This window comes from Sabethes cyaneus, chromosome 2 (assembly GCF_943734655.1).
Source record: "Sabethes cyaneus chromosome 2, idSabCyanKW18_F2, whole genome shotgun sequence".
NCBI classification, from domain to species: domain Eukaryota; kingdom Metazoa; phylum Arthropoda; class Insecta; order Diptera; family Culicidae; genus Sabethes; species Sabethes cyaneus.
Window position 1 is genome coordinate 137,423,455 of NC_071354.1, and position 22,306 is coordinate 137,445,760.

The window sequence follows — 22,306 nt, forward strand, 5'->3', positions numbered from 1 at the left end:
ATATACAGAGTGGCGACATGTCATCCCAAATGTATGCAATGCGGGTTTTCCAAGGTTTTTCTTTCTCTTTCCTGCATACGCGTTGTATAGGTCGTCTGCTCGATTGGAATGACACTGACAGATAATTATCATTCCAATTTTGACATTGTCGCCACTCTGTATATAGTCACTCTAATTGTCGCCACTCTGTATATAGCCACTCTACCTCCAGCAAGGGCCACAGCTAATGTCAAAAAATCTTTGTATGTGTGCGTTAGAGTGACTATATACAGAGTGGCGACAAGTCATCCCAAATGTATGCAATGCGGTTTATCCTGGGTTTTTCTTTCTCTTTCCTGCATACGCGTTGGATAGGTTGTCTGCTCGATTGGAATGACACTGACAGATAATTATCATTCCAATTTTGACATTGTCGCCAGTCTGTATATATAGTCACTCTAGTGTGCGTATCAGCGGGGTGCTATCCCTATATCTTAACAAACGGTGTTTGACAGTCGACTTAATGAAAGGCGCTATAGACCAAATCAAGGTGACGTCATCTGGCAGATACTGGCGCCCTTGTTTACAAACAGACCGCATATAGCGCCCTTCATTAAGTCGACTGTCAAACACCGTTTGTTAAGATATATCTCGCGTCACTTTTGATTTCGTCCAATGTAACAATTCCACCATATTGAGAAAAACGAGATCGAAGTTCTTCGAATTGAACTTTAAATTGTTTCAAAATGAAATAATTTTCAGTCATTCACTCAACGTGGTTGATGAATAATAACATTCAATATTTAACGGAGATTTTAAAAATCTAATTAAAACTAAGCAGTTTTGGTTTATTATGGAAAAAGTTACATTGGACTGTTTACCATCTCATGCTGTACTTTGGACGGTTTTATTTTTCCAGGCTATTGCACATAAATTAAGCGAGATCACCGTAAAATACGTGCGTTGCCGTGCTACGCTATTTTCGAGGTTATTTTTCAATATTAGACCGCTTGTTTCACTTAAAATGCATAAATAATGCGAAAAAACACTTTCACTTGCTAAACGTCCAATGTACAGATTGGGTTTGTTTTGATTTTTTTTGCACTTTGGACATCAGATGAGAACGACCGAAGTAACAGTCAGTCATTCGTAATTCGAATGTGCACATTGGACATTTTGATAATGATAATTTTTTCACCTCAAAATAATTCTATTTGGGCAGGTGTTTTTGTATAACATAGAGTTTAAAAAAAGCAATAATTTGTTGTGATAAACCGGATTTGTTTACATTTGTTACATTGGACGAAATGAAAAGTGACGCGAGATATCTTAACAAACGGTGTTTGACAGTCGACTTAATGAAGGGCGCTATAGACCAAATCATCATACCGTCAATTGACAGATACTGGCGCCCTTGCTTACATTTTGAAAAACTTTCCTTTCCGTTTATAGCGAATGTAGCGTGTTTTTAAACATTTTACAGTCATAATGGCTTTTAAATTTAGTGCTAATGCTGTTTAAACTCGGTTTAAACAACAAACTTGCCGTTTAAACAGCTGAAACGTTTTTGGACTCTGCGGTCTGTTTGTAAACAAGGGCGCCAGTATCTGCCAGATGACGTCAGCTTGATTTGGTCTATTGCAAGAAAAGCGCCCGTCTGACAGGTAAATTTGCTGCCAAACTTGTCGAGATGTGCTGAGATGTTGGCAACAAAAACATGGCACCCATCGCAAGCCCCTGGTGCGTATAGTGTAATATACTTCATTAGTGTCGTCTCGTCACTCTAGAGTCTTAGAGACTCTCTAGTTCTAGCTGTCAACGGCGTCGGCATCAACACGAATAAAAAACACCGCGAGTGGCTGCTACAGTAAAGTGAAAATTATAGCTTGGTTTCAGGCTTTTTTTACCAACATTATTTACGAATAAAGATAGTGTACATTTATTTTTAAATGACGACAGATTCTGAAAATAAATTGAAGTTAGAACGGCGTAGTCAACAAGAGGAAGATGATACGTTTAGTAATCAAAACAGCAGCAGCGGAACTCCTTTCAAGGAACCCGGTAGTGCTAGGGTTCGATCCCGAAGCAAACCGGTAATCGAAAAAGATAAGGCGAGTTTTCTACAAGATCTAGCTCTATTTCACGAAAAAAATGGGTAAGTAGATGATGTTTTTTGAGTAAACTAGTTGGTAATTTTGATTATTATTTTGGTTCAGAACACCGTTTTTACGATTACCCAAAATTTCCGGACGAGATATTGACCTGCACCGTCTATACTCTATTGTTGTTGGTCGAGGCGGTTGGTTGAAGGTTAATGCTCGTGAAGACTGGGATGAAGTGATTGAGGAGATGAAGCTTCCTAAACGATGTGTAAATAACGAGATTGCCATCAAACAGATCTACATACGATATCTAGACAAGTATGAAAGAGTGAATTTCCATGGTGAGGAAAAAGATCCAGCTGATGATGAAGATGAAGAAAAAAGGCACAATCGTAGGTGGTCTGCTCGAATGTTACATTCAGTGCCTGCGGTATACAACCATTCTCAACACAATGTTCCAGAATCTACGCGAGTATCGCTAAATATGTCTTGCGATATGTATAAGCCAACCGAATACGATAAATTGATGCTGTCGTTACTGTCCCCGCTCCCAAATGAGCAAGATTTTGCTATCAATGTTTGTACGCTGATGTCCAATGAAAGCAAACATACGCTTAAAATTGACAAGTGTCCCAAATTGGTGCAAGTCTTATTAGCACATGGAGGAGTTTTCAACCATTTTACTTTACGCGACATGTTTGACCAGTACTATTCAAACATCAGAAAGCATTCATTGCAACGTTTTTGGAAAGATTGTCTGTTTGAAAAACCGCAAGTTCTAGAATTATCTTATGATGATTGTTTCCAAAAAATGGAACGAGATCCAACTGCGTTGATCAAGACAATTTATTGTGAAGATCTTAATAAGAGCGTAGATGACGAAGATTGTGGTAAACTAAACGTGGCAACACTGAGGAATTTCCTCAGCTTGGGGTCTGGGCTAGGAACCAATGATTACATTGGACAACGCGTTCAGCAGATTGCCCAAATATTCAGAAATTTGAGTTTTAATGATGAAAATGTAGTTGTTTTGGGGGCGAACCGAGAGGTTCTACGATTTTTGATTATGTGTGCGAATGCTCGATGGAATAACTTGCATCACACCGGATTGGATATGCTAGGAAATGTTGCGGCTGAAATTGATATAAATGATCCACAGGTAGATTCGGTAACAAGATGCTTACTCTCTACCATATCAGAAGGTTTAGAAGGGGCTGACCGCGGCGTCATTATCAGTTGCTTGGAAATATTGAGCAAAATCGCACAAAAGGAAAGCAACGAGGACAATTTAACTCGATGCTTGAATCAAAAAATTTATGATCAAATATGTCTGTTTCTTTCGTTGAGCGATATTATGCTGCTCTTGTATACACTTGAATGTATATATTCGTTGACTTCGATGGGAGAGAAACCGTGTGCTTCATTAATGCATGTGACCGGCATAATTGATACTCTAGTTTCCCTCGTAACGGTGGAAGCGCAGAGTTATGGTCCTGATGCTTGCATCTTGATGCGTGTAGTAGAAACCATTCCCGGAAATATAGCCGGCATTTTTCCTAGTAATTCTCAGAACGCAGGCTCAACAAATCATCCGCAAGTACCTAGCATGGCACAACTCACTGTACAGCAAAAAGAGCAACCTACAATGCCAACCCCAAATATACCAGCTCTGCCAGAGATTCCAAAAATTCCCGTGCCTGCAAAGCCCCCCGCATCACCACCGGCAAGTCAGTTGAATCCAGCAAACGCTGTTATTCCACCTGTTCAATCACATGTACCGAACGTTCAAGTCACAAGCGTAACACGACCAGCAGCGTCACAATCCCCTCAAATTCCTGTCAACATAATAAGTCGTGGTGACATTCCAGCTGCAGTTTCCAGAACTTCGTCGCCAACGCTTTCTAATTCCTCGTCAGTTCAGTCCCATACCACAGGTCCCATTACTGTAGCTGCCAAACATGCCCAACAGCAGCAATCTCAAGAGAACGAACAATTTGCTTATGCATGGTTGAAAGCAACATTTGAAATTACTTCGTCCCTTGCCAACAAGATCGAACAAAACGAAGTGTATAAGCTATATTTGGCAGCAAACGCTAAGATTGGACGCAAAGCCGTTGTTCCGCAAGCTCATTTCCCGCGTTGTATGCGAACAGTGTTTGGTGGGACCGTTGGACCAACACAAATCAAAAATGATCAGAATAGTGTTGAAAATAATTTTTATTACGAAGGTATTAAGCTGCGTCCAAAGCCATCACCAATAGCCGCTCAACAGAAAGCAACCACAACGGTAAGTAGCATGTTTTATTATTCGTAATTTCAAAAAAAAAAGTAGAATGCAACTTAACGCCCTTTGTGAACGACTAGTGAGGCATTCCAAGGAGTTACGCAAATCGATTTTAAATGTCCATTTTATGACATCAGACGTTTTTTTAAAATCTCGATTGCTCTCCCTAATTTCTCAGTACTGACCAATAACGTTAATTTTCGGTAGTTGATTAGGTTACATTAAGTTCTAACAATATACCAAAAATAAACTTTATTGGTTGATGGACAACAGTTATTGAGAAATCGCGGTGGGCGTATTTTACTCCATGCAAATTTTCAGCAAAATCGGATGACAAAACAAAACAAATACTTTCGTTATTTACCATGGAATGCCTCAAATGAGAGATTGCGGTGCGTTTTGGTGAATGAGAGTTACTAATCTATGCACAAAATTGCAATGAGCTTGTATACTATATATTTATATTGTATCACAACTAATTTTAAAAAGCTACTGAGGGCTGTATTTTTCTCTGTGCCATCAGTAGTGTATCACTAGGTGATTTCGTTATCTGCAGGAGTCCTGGAGAACCCGGAAAAATGGCGTGAAATCCTGGAAACCAAAATGGTTGTGAAGATCCTTGTAGTTGTATGAGATTTTGACGTTTTGGTCGATCCAATTTAAGATTTATTTCATACAACGGATCAAGAGACTGAGGTACCGGTTGGATTGCTTGAGTTGTTATTTCTTGAAGGCTGAAAAAATGCCACACATTTAATCTGATGTAACGTATAACGAAAATAAGGTAGAATCTAAAGTAAGAGGGGTTATACAACTATTTTATTAATTTATTATTAATTTTGCGCTACCAATTCGGAAGAAATTATAGTTTTTATTCCATTCGATTGAATTTTACACAAAAGAACAGATAAGATTGCAAGGTTGTGAGTTAAATAATTATAGAATTGGAAAAATGCGTATTTGATTATATAAATGAAAGTTTGTCATTCTAGTTATTTTTTAGTCAATGTGGCTTTTCGCAGATGTCAATACTGATTTCTAAAATTAATCATGATTGTCGCAAATTCGCACGTACTTTGCACATTTTTACAGTTTTTCACTTATGTTGTTCGTTATTGAATAAATTTCCTGCAAATGTTCCCTAGATTTCAATTTCAACAAAAATACTAACACAATAATGTGTTGTGTTCTGTTTGATAGACAAAAGAGATGTTCTATTTTTAAACGTGTGGATTAATGACTTTCAATGCGAACACGCATGACCCTTCGTACCTGGATTCCAGTATTGTTTTGGCAACATTATCCGCCGGTGCCATTGCTAAACTTGTATTCAGTGCAGCTTCAGCCGTACTTCGATCTAAACTATTAATTGTACTCATCTTTTCTACAGGAATTTTGATGGGAATTGGAACATTTCCAGCTGCACCAATAATGTCGGCTTTTGGCGTTGCTTCAGAAAACAAAATCTCCACCGTCCTATCTGGCGTATCAGTCATAGGTAGACCATGTTCTTGTAATTTCATCATATCAGCCAACCTCTGGGGGTTCTCTAGTTCTTTTTCTGCTGGGCGAGTATACTTATCTTCTTGAGCATCTTGATGGAATTTACGGATTTCCTCCCGTTCTTGTTTTGCTAGTGGTTTCTGGATGACATGATCTTTTCTTCGTTCTTCTAGCATATTACGATATTCTCTATGGATTTCCGCTGCCTGTTTGTAATTATTAATTTTTTCTTGTTGATCAAGTTGCTGTTCTGCATATTGTTTCATAATTTCGGGGGATACAGTGTCTACTATGATATCCAGTGATGGTACCACTTTCGCCTTTGTTCCTGGACTAATAGTTATTAACTTAGACAGTTTTTGTTGTACGTCTTTTTCCTCAATTATATTTTGATTCCACTTTTTCGTAAGTTCCAATAATTGACGCATTTTTGGACTCTGGGTAATACCATACCTTTCTCGAAATTCATCTACATTCAGTGGTGCCGTTTGTGGCTCAACTCGACCTTCTTTAGCATACATACTCTTGATTTTATCCAAAACCGAAGATTTTCGTCGCTTAAGCTCTTGCATTTCTTGGCCCATCTGTCGTACTTTAGTCAGATCATCATCAAGTTGGATTGCAAATTGTTTTGCTGCTGTTACAGAAGGTTCTTCTGCGAATTCGTATGTTTTTTTCGGTTTAGGCGTTCGGCGTTGTGCAGGTATTACTGAAGGACTAGGTTTTGAAGGTAATATACCTTTCACTATGTGTGCTTTGCCTGGACGAATTACGCGTTTCTCTACTGTTTTGCTTGGCACTGGTGACTCTTCCGGCGCTACCCAATCAATAAATTCTACATCCCGACCCGCAATTCGATAAACTTCGGATGAAGGCTCGCTGCTAATTACCCGCTTTTTAATTGCCGTTCGTGGAAGCAGTACCTTTTTCGCTGTATCTGTAGTTCGTAAAGGTGTTTTCTCTAAAGTGGCTGAAGGTTTTTGACCTGTTTTCTCCACTTTCTGTGAGCCAACGCTGGGTATTGTTGCTTGCTGTCTTGATGGTGGTACAAATTTTAATGTCAGTCCCGGTTTTATCAAAGGCCACTCTAAACTGGCTGCAGGTGTCCGTAATAGATGTCTAGATGCTGGTTGTGCCACATGCTGCATAAAAGCTGGCTTAGGAAGCAAAGTCGAGGACGTCACTTTTACGGTACTTGGAATTGGTATATTAGAAATTTCATCCCCTGGTATTCTGATAGGTTTTGGGATGGTCGCTAACTTGTTTGAAGCTCCAGGAAGTGGAATTACCTTCTGCGGTTTAGGTATGGTACCAGTTATCCGGGGCGCAGGAGCAGAAATAGGCAAATTTGAGGATGAAGTTTGAGGTTGAAACTGAGGTGGTCGAATTCTTGTGGGAGGCCGCAGACCCTTAACGTTTAATTCCGTTGCTTTTTGAGATGGTACTACCTTAGGAGGATTAGCATTCGCGGAAGGGTTTATTGCAGTCGGAGGCCTTATTCCGCTCGAAAGATTATTGCCGCTTGGAGCTCTTATTCCGCTCGAAGGAAATTTAATAGTTTGACTAAAATTTTGAAATGACGCATTTATGCCACTTGATTGAGCCGCGCTCTTGCCGGGATTTTTCGGTATAAAAGTGTGCCTAATATCTGAATTCATTGTGCAAAAAGTAGTTAATACGAAATTTTCTAAATTTGTCACACAGGAGGATTAAAATTGAAATACTGAATGGTAAAACTGTAAATTCAGGCTTGCTACGATGCAATTTTTAACAGGTTTCAAGGAACAGTGGGTGATGTACAAAAATCGCTTTGGATATAAAACTTATTTTAACTAGTGCACTTACCCATTTGAAGTTCTTGGCAAAAAAATAAGTTGAAAAATAAAAATTGTTAAAAAATAATTATTCTTAAATCTGCAATCGTTATAAGAGTTGTGTGATAATATTATTCGATTTTTTTCTTTTATCTAATTTTTAAAATAAATTAAGTGCTGATAAGATAAATGAAATGTAATGCTCTAGGTTGCAAACTCCTAATCAAACCAAAATCGGACATATTACAATCAATTGTTGGGTATATGTTGTCCATACTCGCTGTCGCTTGTTCGGACTCAACTAAGAGATGACCCCTACTAGTCAGTAAGCCCAGGAAAATGCATGTACCTAATTTCCTAGATCAGCACGAAAGTTACAAAGTTACAAAGGCTTGCTACTATCTCCATAACAGGAGCTATGAGTAGCACTCCCTCTAAAGCCTTAGAAGCTCTACTCAATCTTCTTCCTCTACATCAATTCATCCAATTGGATGCTATGAAAAGTGCTTTGAGGCTCAAGCGATCCATGAGGTTCTTCGATGGTGATCTCGTTGGACACTTGAGTATTCTCAAAGAGTTTTCCGTAAATCCCTTAATATTAATGAACGAAGATCATATGCCTAAGCGTAACTACTTCGATCACAAATTTCGTGGTCTTGATTTTACTCGCTCTGATTGGAATGCCAGAGAACCAAACTTTCGCTCAGGATCACTGGTGTTCTACACAGACGGATCAAGCCAAAATAACATGGCAGGTGCTGGCATAACAGGCCCAGGGATTAACGTTTCAGTGGCAATGGGAAAACATCCCACTGTATTTCAAGCAGAAATATATGCAATACTAGAGTGTGTATCGATATGCATAAAAAGAAACTACAAAAATGCAAATATCTGCATTTGCTCGGATAGTCAAGCAGCATTGAATGCTTTGAAATCAAAAACTCACACTTCTAAACTGGTGTGGGAATGCATAAAACTGTTGGAAAAACTTTCCTGTCGCAATATGGTCAACCTCTATTGGGTTCCTGGTCACTGCGGAATCAAAGGGAACGAAACCGCTGATCAATTGGCAAAGAAGGGATCATCTATGCAGTTCATAGGACCCGAACCCTTTTTTGGACTATCTTCATGTGCCCTTGAAATGGAACTTAGGAATTGGGAAAAACTAAAGGTACAGTCTAACTGGAATATTACCTCGAATGCCCGGCAATCGAAACGTTTTATAGAGCCAAATGCTCTTCAATCACAAAAACTATTAAACTTTTCAAAACCCGACTTGAGCACATACACCGGTTTGATAACAGGACATTGTCCTTGTAAGTACCACCTGAAACTCATCGGTAAACTTAATGAAGCTAACTGTCGCTTTTGTAATCATGAAATTGAAAGCTCCGAACATTTGTTGTGCGACTGTGTTGCACTATATCATAAACGACGTAGATATTTTGCTAAGGGGCTGACTCAGCCCTGCGATATTTGGAATGCTGCTCCTAATCAGGTGATAAATTTCATACGAAATGCATCACCTGATTGGGATAAATGCCGAAAGTAGTTGAGGTGGCTCATCAAACTTTGATAGCTCACCGATACAACATGGCGTAAATTAAGAGGACACACCACAATAGATCAAAATAATGGTCGCGGTGGTAAGTCCCCAACACGGGAAAAAAAAATTCCTAGATGATTCAGGGTGAGACCACGAGTGTTCGCCGGCGACCCACCGTCGGAAGCGTCGGACACTGTGATGGGCAGCATCGCAAAAGTGCGAAATGATATGTTTTGCTGCTTGTAAAGCAGCTAACACTACTTTAAACTTTTCTTTTTATATAAGGTGATGATACTATTTTGCACACTTTCGGGCCTCCTCGGGCATCCGCTTAGTGCATGTTCATCGATTCAAACAATCATTTTTTCGCGAATTCTCCAATCACTCCAAATTAAATTGAATTTAAATCCATCCTATCATGATATATTGCGAATAGATAAATAATTATAAAACATTTATACTGCCGGTACTCGCGTAACAGTCCGATTTTTATAGGAAACTCCATAGAAACTGGGACTGTTATGCGAGTGGCGGCAGTATAGCTATAAGCTAAAATATAGTTTTAGTTTTAATTACCTGGTTTGCAGCACTACTTTAGCAGCATCACCTACCGGTACATGCACCAAACTTGAATTCAAAGCTACTTCAGCTGTGCTACGATCCAAACTGCTAACATTGTGCATTTTTTCTATTGGAATTTCTCTTGGAATTAAAACATCCCCTATAGTAATGCCGATTTCTGTTTTTGGTGTTGTATCAGGAAACAAAATCTCAACTGTTTTATCTGGAGTGTCGATCAGGGAGACACCGGCGTCTTGTAATTCCATTATCTTTGCGAATCTTTGATGATTATCCAATTCTTCCTCTGTTGGCGAAAAATATTGAGTTTCCTGAACTTTTTGGAAGCGTTCACGAATCTTATTCCTTTCTAGTATCGATAATGGTTTTTGGCCAACTGTTTTCTGTCGCTCTTCTAATATCCTGTTATATTCCTTTTCGATCGTATCTTTCTGTTTATTATTGTCGATTGCTTCATTGCGGACGAGTTTCTGTTTTGCGTGTCGATCTGTGATTTTCCGTGAGGCAACACTCGAATCCGGTTCCAATATTTTCTGATTCCATTCGCTAGTAAGCTCCAACAATTGACGCATTTTAGGGCTCTGCGTAATACCGTATTTTTCTCGGAACTCTTGTTGATCTATTATTTTTGATTGCTGGCCAATAGATTTGTTTAACAATTTATTCGTTTGTGATTGTTTTGTTGGAGGTATTAATTTACGGATTCCGGCATCACTTTCAGCATGAGATATTGTATTTGCTGCTGGAATGATTCGCTTCTCAAGTTCGCTTCTCGTTCGACGATAGTTGTGCTCTACGCTCGGTGCTCTGTAGGAAGTTTCCGGGTCGTTCACACTAGGTACTCCTATCTTCGATGGATAGGTCGGATGTTGATAAACCTGCTTCACTAATATGGCGGAAGTAGCTTCAGCAGTGCGAGGTGGAAATCGAGAAATTGATGTGACCGTTTGTTTCTCTGCTCGGTTTTTTGCAGTACGTTTTATAGACATAGGTTTTGGTAGCAACGATGAGGTCTGAACTGTCATGGTTGGTGCCTTAATGAGTCCTTCAGTTGATGCTCTGACAGGTTTTGGTACGGCGGCAAGTTTGCTTTGAAATCCAGGAAGAGGAATCAGTTTTTGTGTTGTACTGATAATACTACCAGATGGGGGAAATCGTGGTAATCTGTGGGATTGAGTAGCTTCTATTTGCACTGAAGGGCGCAAAAAATTGGTATGTTGAAATGTAGAATGCGGAAGTGGGATTTGAGCTATTTTTGATGACCCATATCCTCTGGCTTGAGATTTCGCTCCACTGGGAGGTTTTATTCCTCTTCTGCCTGATCCTGCTATTAGATTTGAATTTTCTGACTCCATGTCAATGTAAATTGCATAACAAAACTTTATAGTTTTTGTTTGTGATTCGGTATTATCAAATTAAATATCGGAAGTATATTGTTGCATCGAAATTGTAGGAATTTTTTCTACTAACTGTGTTGTGAAAATATGTCCGTTTAGATAAGGCCTACTGAGTAAGCTTTTCGAAATTAGTTATGTATCGAAGTGGCTTTATTAAAAATTATAATTTGTGCAACCACTTCTCTTGCGTTTGAAGTGATTAGAAACGAGATAAAAGATTAAAATAACGTATTATGTTATTAACTAAATTGATAGTTAAAAAATACGTTTTTAAAAATTATGGAACAAATCCACAAACACAGAGAATAAATAACTAATATATTGGACGATATAACTCATTGCAGTTTTGTATGAATTACGAATGCGTGGAAGAAAACTAACAAGTAATCAATGTTTATTAAAAGTATTCAATAAGCTAATTGTTGTACAATCCACCGATTGTATTTTTCTAACATGCCTCCCGTGTGCTAGATTCCAACCATAGAGAAACATTCCAGTAACATGAATATGAATAGCAATAACACACGTAGTACTACATGTAGCCTAATAAAGCATGCTGATGGAGTAAGCAATCCATTTGTAACAAACACTGGAAAGTCGGACTTAATTTATCACGACCTACCAAAGCCTAATCCGATTATGGGAAATAGTTCGAATTCAAAGTCTGCGGTAGTAACGAATGTTACGAAATCGAGCATCATAACTCACGGAACTCAGACGATACTAAGTAAACAGACAGTCATACAAAAATGTACTTCTTCATCGCAACATCAGAAACAACAGCCACTATCCAACAAACCAATCATCAACCAACCTGCACAGCTGGTAGGAAACGGAAGTGGTACGATAGCAAGCTCGAGCGGAAAACACCAGATATTTGTAACACAACTGGGAGGCAAAAATGTGGTAATCAATCAGGCGAATATGTGTGTAAGCATTGTAGTGTAATAGATACGCGTTATAATTGCTTTGTTTTTTTTTTAGTTTACTTACTAACAATGTAGTTAGATTTTGTTGCATGCAAAAATATTTTAAAAATCTTTCTTGATCCAACTTATCAGAAGCGTGCCCAGATTTCAAGAAAAAAACAGAACACTTAACATTTCATAAAAAAGGGTTAATGTATTTCAGCATTTCCTGTCATTGTGGAACTATTTTTTTCGAACTATTACTTTCGGGTTGGTAACAACACTCCAATGTTAGTGTACCGCATTCTGGGCATGCCGCTGATCGTAACGCATTGTGGGTAAAGCAGTTAATATCAATTCTTGTATTTTCAGAAATCTGCGCAGGCAAACCAGCCAGCTCAAATCTTGCAACAAGTATTGAACACTAATCCTTCAAACGACCCAAAGAGCAATGTAATCGTCGTTAACCAAACTACTATCTCACCTCAGCCGCTTGGTACAGTGTTAGCGCCACCACAACCACCGCAGCAGACTACCGGAACCACCACTATTATGAACCAGTCTGGTACAATCTCTTCAACGACAACAAATCCGTCCGCACTTATTAAAAGCCTGCTGGCGAACAAGGTAACGACGGTGACGAGCAGCGAAACCTTCCTTACTGCTACCAGCAGTAGCAGTACCGGCTGCGTCGTCGTTTCGTCCTCCGCTACTAGTAGTTTGTTGTCTACTACCACTTGCAACACTAGCATCAATCCTTCTTCTTCCATTAGCAATAGTTTGATTGCATCAAATGTTAACGTGCATCAGGTAACTTACATGATAAAAAAAGTAGAGTATTAATACTAAACAGTTGTTTTTGCAAATAACTATTGCCTGTGTGTGAGAGTGGCTGTATGAGATGATCCCACGCTACAATAACCAAATGCTACCAATATTCCAAAAACTGACTACACAAATTTTGAACAGAGAAACATTGATTTTCTAGCAAGCATGAAAAGTGTGAACTAATAACGAAATACGTCCAGCATATTACATGCTAACAATGCTTTGAAGGCCCTGAATATTTAAATGTTTATATATGTATAATTTGAAGCTAGAGCCTTCAAATCTTTGTTAGATCCAATAATGATATTAAAACAATGGTGTGATGTGATTATTTTATCTTAGTCGTCGACATTAGCTAAAATGGCAATTAATTATCAGTCGCTTCGGTTCTACATTCTGATAACCATTTGAACTCTAATAGAACTGTATGGTTCAACACATCTTCGTCGTCAGCGTAGAGTCGATGGCTCGTGTTGTTTCATTTCGGCGACCTGGACCTGTCATTTCGCACGTTAGGCCCCGCTATTCCTGGTTCCGGAGAAGTTGTTGAAGAGAACCGTTTTCGCTACCTTACCGTCCGGCATCCTTACGACGCGTCTGGCTCAACATACCCTGCGGGCTTTCGTCTGGTGTATGATGGGAATCTCTCTAAGCAGAGCCTGTAATGAGGCTTGGCATGCTCTTTTCGCTTCGAATACATATACACTTTTGACTACACACCCTAGCCAAACAGAAATGTATGGAGCATTTGTGGAGCTAGTAATTATCTACAATATTGCTGTAGAAAGCAAAGATTTATCTTTTGTATTTACGACGCTATAAGACTGCATGGCCGTTGGTAACAAAAAGAGCATTTCACCAGCATTCACAAGAGCATTAATTCTACAAATGCTCCATACACCTAAAGTAAACTAAACTGTTTTATTTATACGGCTTAGTGTCAATCTGCGATGCCTATTAGTTGGCTACCTTGCCTCTCGTTTCGATGCTCATTCGTCGGATCACCCCCTCAAGATCGATTTAAAAAAACATGCAGCTGTATTATAGCCGGTTATGATTGACTGTATCGTATGCTGCTTTGAAATCAACAAAGATCTGATGTCTGGGTATGTTATATTTTTGATTTCTCTAAATAGTGAAATTTTGGTGCGCAAGGGTGCAAGCTGTTATGAAACCCGTTCAGGTTCACGACATTTTAGTAGTACTTACCGTATTGCAAAAATCTGGTTTGTAGCAGCTCGAGCGTTCTCAAATCTAGACTGGAATTACCCCACGAACGCTTTTGTATTCAATGATACGCGACGCGAAATCCGAATCACTAGCAATAACGATAACCTGATTGATTAAAGTTTGGATAGATGATTTTAACAAGTTGAATTACACGGGCTAGACGCCCCTTTGTGTTCCGTCGAGATTTCCACTGCTTGTGAACGTACGGTATTATTCATGGTCTCGTGACTTCAATTTATGGATCTCTTGTATATTATAGGAAATAAGGTCGAGTTTCTTACATCAAATTTTGAGTATACATATTGGATGGGCAGAGTTGCCGTACTGTAATAGCCGATCATTTGGCACTGGTACTCAGAGTTAAACTAAAGTAAATCTTTTCCATGCGGTATATATTCGTTTTTTACATGTCTGATATGTCGCATGAAATTATTGATTAATTTTTGTCGAATAAGTGTGCTTGTAGTCGAGTGAGCGAACATTGAAGGCATAACATTAGTTTTCCATACACCTTAACGATTAATTCTTTTTGTTAGGTCGCCCAACGTCAGCAATTATTGAAGCAGAAGCAAATGAATGCAACCTCTGCAACAAGAGAAAATCAACATCCAAATAGCTCCGTTGTAGTGACTTCTAATAATCCCAACAATCTGACTAATATAAAAGTGGGAAACTCAACTATTTCCATTAAACCAGGAACTTTACCAACTAACACCGTCATAACGGCCACAAATTCTCAGGAGATGGAATCTGCGCACGGTCAAGCAAATCCGCCACCGTTGGCACCATTAAGTCAGTTGACAGGAACTATCATCAAACCCATTACGAACAATAAAATGCTCACTGATTTGCTAGATAAACAAACCAACGATCCTCCGATGTTTTCTATTGGTGAGACAACGGTGAAGCGCAAGAGCGAAATAGATTCCACCGAACCTCCGCCGAAGAAATTGGATTTGATGGATGAAGAGGTTAAAGTTACTCCAAAGGCGGCTGATTTATATGCCGAGCTAGCAGGGTCTATCCTGGCTGATGAGGATTTGGAGGATATAGATGTAAAAATTCCTAAGGAGGAGCCTAAGATGAAGATACAAACTGCCCCAACGCAAGTGATTACTATGCCAGTCCCAATGCAACGACAAATTATCGTAAACCCGAATAATCCACAGCAAATGCTCCTGTCTCCAGGTGGTACTGGTCAGCAACTGACAGCGCAAACTACAGCGACAATAAAAACCGACACGGGTTATCAAACGGTTCCTGTAATTTTGCAACATAATCAAAATCAAATTCAAATACAGAAAACGGCTCCCGTCATGCAGCCGACTGTCATTGCCAACCCTCAGCAACCCACTCAGTATATACTGGCCACAAATCCACAAGGACAAACGTACGTTGTGGCTCAGCAACCGCAACCACAATCACAAATTCAGCAGACAGTCCTATTAACTCAGGGTCCTCAACACGGAACTCAGCAGAAAACTATAATAATTCTTCAACAGCAGCCAGCTCAGAATACTACACAAATGCAAACCCCTCAGTTTGTTCAAGCGTCCTCCCAAACACCTCAGAAAGTTTTTGTTAACCAGCAGGGCCAACAGATCATCATGACACAGATGCCCCGTCCGGTGCAGCATCAGGTAATTATTTTGAATTATAATTATTATTATTATTGCTTTGAATATATACAGTCAGCTAAAAAAGTAAAAAAAAGTATTATTAAAAGTATTTTTCTTTTAATAATATTGCTCAGTATTTTTGCAAAGAATGGTAACACATATTCTTAAAAACAAAGTTTAACTAAAGCATATTTAGAACAATAATTAGGGGCAAACCTTTCCGTTTTGAAGATACAGTCCATATAGTTTGAATTATCCAAAAATGCAGTCAAAAAATATTCAGGCCGTTAACTATTAGTTGAACTAAATGTCCTTTCTCGCTTAACTGCTACCTTGTAGGACCATTCTTCTACATTCTTGATGACCTGTTTTAATCTGTTTGGGATAAAATTAACCAATTTCTCAAATATTCCTGTATGTTCAAAGTTCAAATCTGAACTGAATGCTGATGTTTTGATAACGCTTGGACAAGTGTATGGTACCCACCGCTTACAATTATCGACAGTATGCTTAGATTCATCATCCCGGTACTATATGAATGTACCACATAATTACAAGTTTGCTTTAATTTTGCTTAAGATTTTTCAGATAATCGTATTTGCATTTAGTTCTATCCAAAAATATATAAATTTGCTGCTTCAGAGCTTTCCATGCACCGAAATTGCTGGGGGAACAAGTAATTGAACAGCACAATGTATGGGGAATATAACGGTTGGGGTAGGTTTTTGACGAGCCTGGAAACGTGCGGCCGAGCGTTGTCGTGCTGTATGATCACTTTTCCGTGTCTCTACTCATATTGTGGCCGTTTTTCGCGCGGTAATCGGCTCAAACGCATCAATTAAATTCGATACCATTCTCCAGTGATGTGTGATTTCCTTGGGATTAACAGCTCAAAATAAATAAGCGTCTGGGCGATCGTTAATTTCGAGATCACCATCTTTGAAACGACGGAACCAGTCACGGCAAGTTGTTTTAGTTAGTTGTTTCACCCGCGAATGACGATTATTCAGCACATTATCAGACATTTTCAGATAACCAAATGTATATGACGAGACTACTAACTACTGACGTGTCAAAGCATTACTACGAGTAACGCTCCTGTCCAACAGTTTTGCTAATGGCTTCAAATAATACTTCTTGTTCATAATTTGCATCTTGCAGACGATAATTGCTCCACCCGGAGGACAGGTCGTGGAAAAAAAGCCAATATATATTACAACCAATCAACAGGGAAATACAATAAGTATTGAAGGACCCACGCAGCAAATCATTAAAGCTAATCAACCGGCAACACAATTGATTCAAACCCATCTCGGTCAACCACAACAACCACAACAAACCAGCAGTCAACAGATTCAACAGATTTTACATCAAAGTGGCTCGCAAACTTTTCAAATAATTCAACAACCTCAACAACTGCCGCCTGCACAACCAACTCAGCAGATCATGATACAACCACAACAGCAACCCCAGCAGTCGCAGATACTTATTCAATCCCAACCATCGCAGCAACTCCAGCCACAAATAATATCACAACAAATAATACAGCCGGCTACGCAACAACAACATGGTGGACCAAAAATTATACAGCAAAAACTTCAACAAGGTTCTAATCCACAGATAATAACAGTTCAAAAGCAGCAAGTTTTGGCCCAGCCAAATCCTCAGCAATCATCTGGAACGAAAACGGCCCATACATCGCAACAACAGCACATCGGACAACTCCCAACTAAAACCATCATCGTTCAGCAACAACCTTCTTCTTCCGGTACACCTCAAAAGCAGATTATTCAAGTAGTTCAGCAAAAAATTTCGACTCCACTTTCAAAGTCACAACCAATCCAACAAGTTTCAAAACCAGTAATTCAAACCCAGGCAGGCATTAAACCATCGAATCTAGTACAACAAACTACAACGGGTGCCCCAATTGTTACTTCAGTTGCCGCTTCAACAAAAGGTATCACAAGCACTGCAACCGCTACGACTTCTTCAACTTCTCTTGCGTCTTCTCTTACTTTAATACCTTCAACTTCAGCACCAATATCTAACTTCCAATCTTCAGCTTCCACAATATCTGTTGCAACATCTGCTGTTACTTCATCTTCCTCAGCTACAACAAGCAGTATTGTTCCAGCTCCGACACAACCAATCACAACTACCATTCCTGTGGCTGGTACAAATAGCTCTATCCAAATGATACCCGCTATGGATCCAGCCAAAGTGGTCGATGAAGACGTTGAGTTAAGTTGGCCATGGGTCTGTGATTGGCGTGGTTGCCCTCGGAAGAAGTTTGCCTCTGCAAATGAAGTCTACATACATGCGTGTGCAGTGCACTGTCCCGATAGTGTCGATTCCACTGCTGATATCTATTGCCAGTGGGGACCGGGCCCAAATTTGTGCGACAATCTCCCTCGAAAACGATTTTCACTGATGACGCATTTATTCGATCGACATTGTACTAGTGAGGTAAATTTTCGAATCATTTATTATAAGATTCGTGTCTATTTAATGCATACAATTTTCCTTGCAGTCTTTCAAGCTTGCAGTTCAACGTAGACTAGCTGGTGGTCAGCTACAGCAGCAAGCATACCCGGTAACCTTAGTTCGACAGTCAGCAGCCGGGACGCCTCCGGGATCTTCAGCTTCGTCCACAACCTCTGAGAGCTCTACACAACCATCAAACGCACCAGTACATCAAGGTCCAGGTCATCTTTCTGCTGCCGGACCAGCAGCGTTACATGCTATCAAACGACATGCAACTGATTGGACAAATGCCAAAGAGTTTCAGGTTTGTAAATTAAATTGTCATATTACTTCAAACATATGCTAACAGTAATGTTTTATTTAGGATGACATTGAAGGGCCGGTAACTAAAAGTATTCGTCTAACGTCGGCTCTTATCTTAAGAAATCTCGTGGTGTACAATAACACTGCAAGAAGGTAATGCAGAAATTATTGTTAACTGTGTTGTTTTCGCGGCTATGTTAACACTAATTCACTTATAATTCGTTTCAGGAATTTAAGAGCTTACGAACCACACCTTGCCGGCATGGCAATGAATAATGTTGAATCTAGCCGCACTATCGCACAAGTTTTGTTTGAAATGAATGACACTCAGCATAATTTTTAAAGAAAAACATATTAGGCCGTATGAATAAAAGAGTTAGAGCAAATGCTCCTATACGATTTAAACGGGAAAAGCAACGTAAGCTGTTTCATTCATACGGCTTATTATCACTTCTTAATAAAAAGTATTTTTATAAATGTAAGTTACATGAAAATAAACACTTCAAAATCGGCATTACATGATATTATCTTTTATACAGACACAATATAGGCATATGGAAACGGAAGCAGGTTCTTGTTAAAACAGGATAAAATTATTGACTAAAAGATGAAATACATGATACTGAATTGATGAGATTTCCCTGTTTGAAATTTGCACAAATAGGTACACCATATCTTTACGGTATGGAAATCATTTATTAACAGATAACAACTTAATAACAACCTAAATACAGTCATTTATCAGTTTGTTAATTTAATCATCCAAATCTGATTTGCATTTGTAAAAACAGGACATTCAAGATCTCAAATAAGCAGATTCACTCTCATATGCCTGAAAAGTGTTTTAAAAATGTTTATGATCGTTAAAGTACAAAATATGTTTTTGATTTTCGAGATGTTTCATAACCGGAAAACTTTACTGTTTCGCAACCGGAGCGAATTCCCAAAAAATCAATGATTCGTGCTTGAGTCCGAATATATTTCTTGACTCAATTATGTATTTCACTTAAAGATTGTTTGTGTGATCAAATAGAAATTCATATCTTATGTTATATGCATTTTAATGACTTTTTCTATTCCATTTGATACACAAAAAATGTGTCCCAAAACAAACAATACAGACACTTTTTTGACCTTTTTTCACACATTTCCTACAAAACATTCTATAAGCTGTATATTTTCAAGTCCTATATATCATCTAAAGGTAATTGGAAAGCTTAGTGATGATAGATGTCGTTTCTGCAATCTAGAGTTGGAAAGTGTCTGTCATATATTGTGCGCATTTATGGCATTATTCAATAAAAGGCGCAAATTTCTTGATAAAGGACTCTTGGACTCTTTCGGAAATATGGGCTTGTTATCCTCATAAAACAGTACAATTTATTCGAAACAAACTACCATCTTGGGATAATGCCTTCAATTAACATAACAATTACTAAATGACATAGTAGGGTAACGACACCAGTTTTCGCCACTTTTATCGGCATAAAATTGGAAAATCGAGATTTACTGCCATATAGTTGCATATAGAGGAGCAGTTTCAAGCATACAATAAGCAGAAACATTTTTCCTATGTTTTGGGATAAAAATTAAGACTAAATGTTTGAAAATATAGTTGTAAATGTAAAATTTGTGATGCCTGTTCAAGCACCAGTTTTCGATCCCCCAAGATCCAGTTTTCGCCACCCCTAGAAGCATCGTTTGTGGCATGTTTTAGTCTAGGAATTCATTTATATTTATGTATTTTTCAAAAACTTGAATCAATTTTCAGTTGAATGAAAAAAAGAAAATGGAAATCCTTTGAGAAATAACCGAGATATGGCAATTTACTTGATCAGTATCAGTATCAGTAGCGTCTATCTCTTATTTGGCACATGACCGAAATCGTATCAGCATGGGTGTCAAACTTCAAGATTTTATAATTTATTGATACTGAAAGCTTTTCCAGGTTCACGGCTTTCTATGGCAACTTTGTAGCAGATTTAGAGTACGCGGAAGTGCTCATTTTAGGATATATTTGAAATCATATCAATATGGGTGTCAAATTCTATGGTTTTGAAATCCGTAAAACCTTATTGTTCACGACCTACATGATGCTATAGTTTCAGTCATTCCAAAGTGGCCATAGACAGTATTGGCAATGTTTTAGGAACTAATTCACGGAAATGGTTACTTTTCATCGGTCGACTGCGACTGATCATCTGTTCCAGTTCAAAAAATATAAATTCAAACGAATTTTCATACCTAAAAACGTAAATCAATTTTTTGCGGCAATTTGACAGTTTTTCCATGGCTTTCAAATTTCCGCAACGTATTAAAAAATGTGCGCATTGTGTCTGGGTCTTTACGCTCCTTTGCGGACGACATTTGGCGGAGTACAAGTTGAAAGTGAAGAGTAGCGGAGGTGCATGAATCAAGGGCAACAGACACTGCCTGGGGAAATTACCAACGTACATTCGGTGAAAGTCGGTACGCTCATGGGTAAATGAAATATGTTATGGCAATTATCGTACGCCAACTAGCAATAAAACACCTGTGCTCCACTAGGGTGGCGAAAACTGGTGCCCTGGCGAAAACTGGTGCCGTTACCCTACTTGTTCATAAGAAAAGGTACACAGCAAAAAAGGACACACCACAATAGATCAAAGAACTGGTTGCAGTGGTCTAATGACCCCAATAAGGAAAAAAGTTGTATTGTGATTGTTATTTGCTAAAAGTGAGAGGAGACGTTGGTAGTAACTCGCCAATGCTAGTTTAATAAACACGTCACAAATGGTGGGTGTTTCACAATCGAAAGCATGATCAACGATTCGCAGGACAGCAGGAAGAAAGGGAAGAAGATATAAGTGGACTGTGGAAGAATCTCCATAGTGCCATTGAAACAACGCCGTGGAGTCACTATCGCAGGAGGAGATTGAAAAAGCAGTCAGTGAGCTTAAAAAGGGTAATACTGCTGGGAAAGACGGTATCCCGGATAAACTTCTAAAAGCAGGAATCGAGCGGCTACAGGAAGTAATTCATCGGATTATTGTTAGCATCTGAGAAAAACAAATGCCAGACTAGTGATTAGAAGGCCTCGTTTCCCGTATTTTTAAAAAAGGACATTACACTTATTAACGGGTGACAACTAAAATTTTGGAGCGGCTACAGGAAGTAATTCACCGGATTATTGTTAGCATCTGAGAAAAACAAATGCCAGACTAGTGATTAGAAGGCCTCGTTTCCCGTATTTTTAAAAAAGGACATTACACTTATTAACGGGTGACAACTAAAATTTTGGAATTTTTTCGAGACCCCAATACACAACAACTAACGAGCTCTGAGAGAAATGAGAGTATGTATGTGTTAGCTGTCTTCTCTTTTTGTCAATATTTTTTGTTTTGTTTATGCTTGCAAAGTTTTGCTTAAAATGGCGTCGAAACAAGAAGCATTTCTGGAGCGCATTGTACACTTCTAAGAACTGCCACAGAATTCTCGGCAAAAAGTATACGGTACAACATTTAAAAAGCGAATATGTTGCGGCTTCGACTGTTTACCATATCCTAAGATGCCCAACTACTCGCAAGCAAAGTAGTGGAAGACCAGCCAAAATTATGGACGCAGGACATCGTTCTCTTTCTCATGCCTTCAACAACAAGCCCTCTGGTTTGGTTATCAATTAAGATGTGCACCAGACGAATGTTTGAAGAAAATTTAAATCCCGTTTCTACAAAAACATCATGCAGATAAA

General features: G+C 38.8%; 1 protein-coding gene across 6 annotated transcripts; it reads left to right on the forward strand.

Annotated features, from left to right (window-relative positions):
* Positions 1–1,846: 1,846 nt before the first annotated feature.
* On the forward strand, positions 1,847–19,165 carry LOC128734683 (AT-rich interactive domain-containing protein 2). 6 transcript variants are annotated; one of them, XR_008411987.1, is made up of 10 exons: positions 1,847–2,134; positions 2,196–4,368; positions 11,676–12,134; positions 12,485–12,922; positions 14,707–15,810; positions 16,951–18,255; positions 18,320–18,577; positions 18,638–18,729; positions 18,805–19,054; positions 19,116–19,165. XR_008411987.1 is itself a non-coding variant. In XM_053828985.1 (10 exons), the coding sequence occupies exons 1-10, from the start codon at positions 1,929–1,931 to the stop codon at positions 18,917–18,919; spliced, it is 6,072 nt and encodes a 2,023-aa protein (XP_053684960.1). In that variant the 5' UTR covers positions 1,847–1,928; the 3' UTR covers positions 18,920–19,137. The 6 variants fall into 6 exon arrangements, 5 of the variants coding, with proteins under 5 accessions (XP_053684960.1, XP_053684961.1, XP_053684958.1 ...); XM_053828985.1 differs by having other exon boundaries at positions 16,951–17,746; positions 17,825–18,255; positions 18,805–19,137; XM_053828986.1 differs by having other exon boundaries at positions 16,951–17,746; positions 17,900–18,255; positions 18,805–19,137.
* The last annotated feature ends 3,141 nt before the right edge of the window (positions 19,166–22,306 follow it).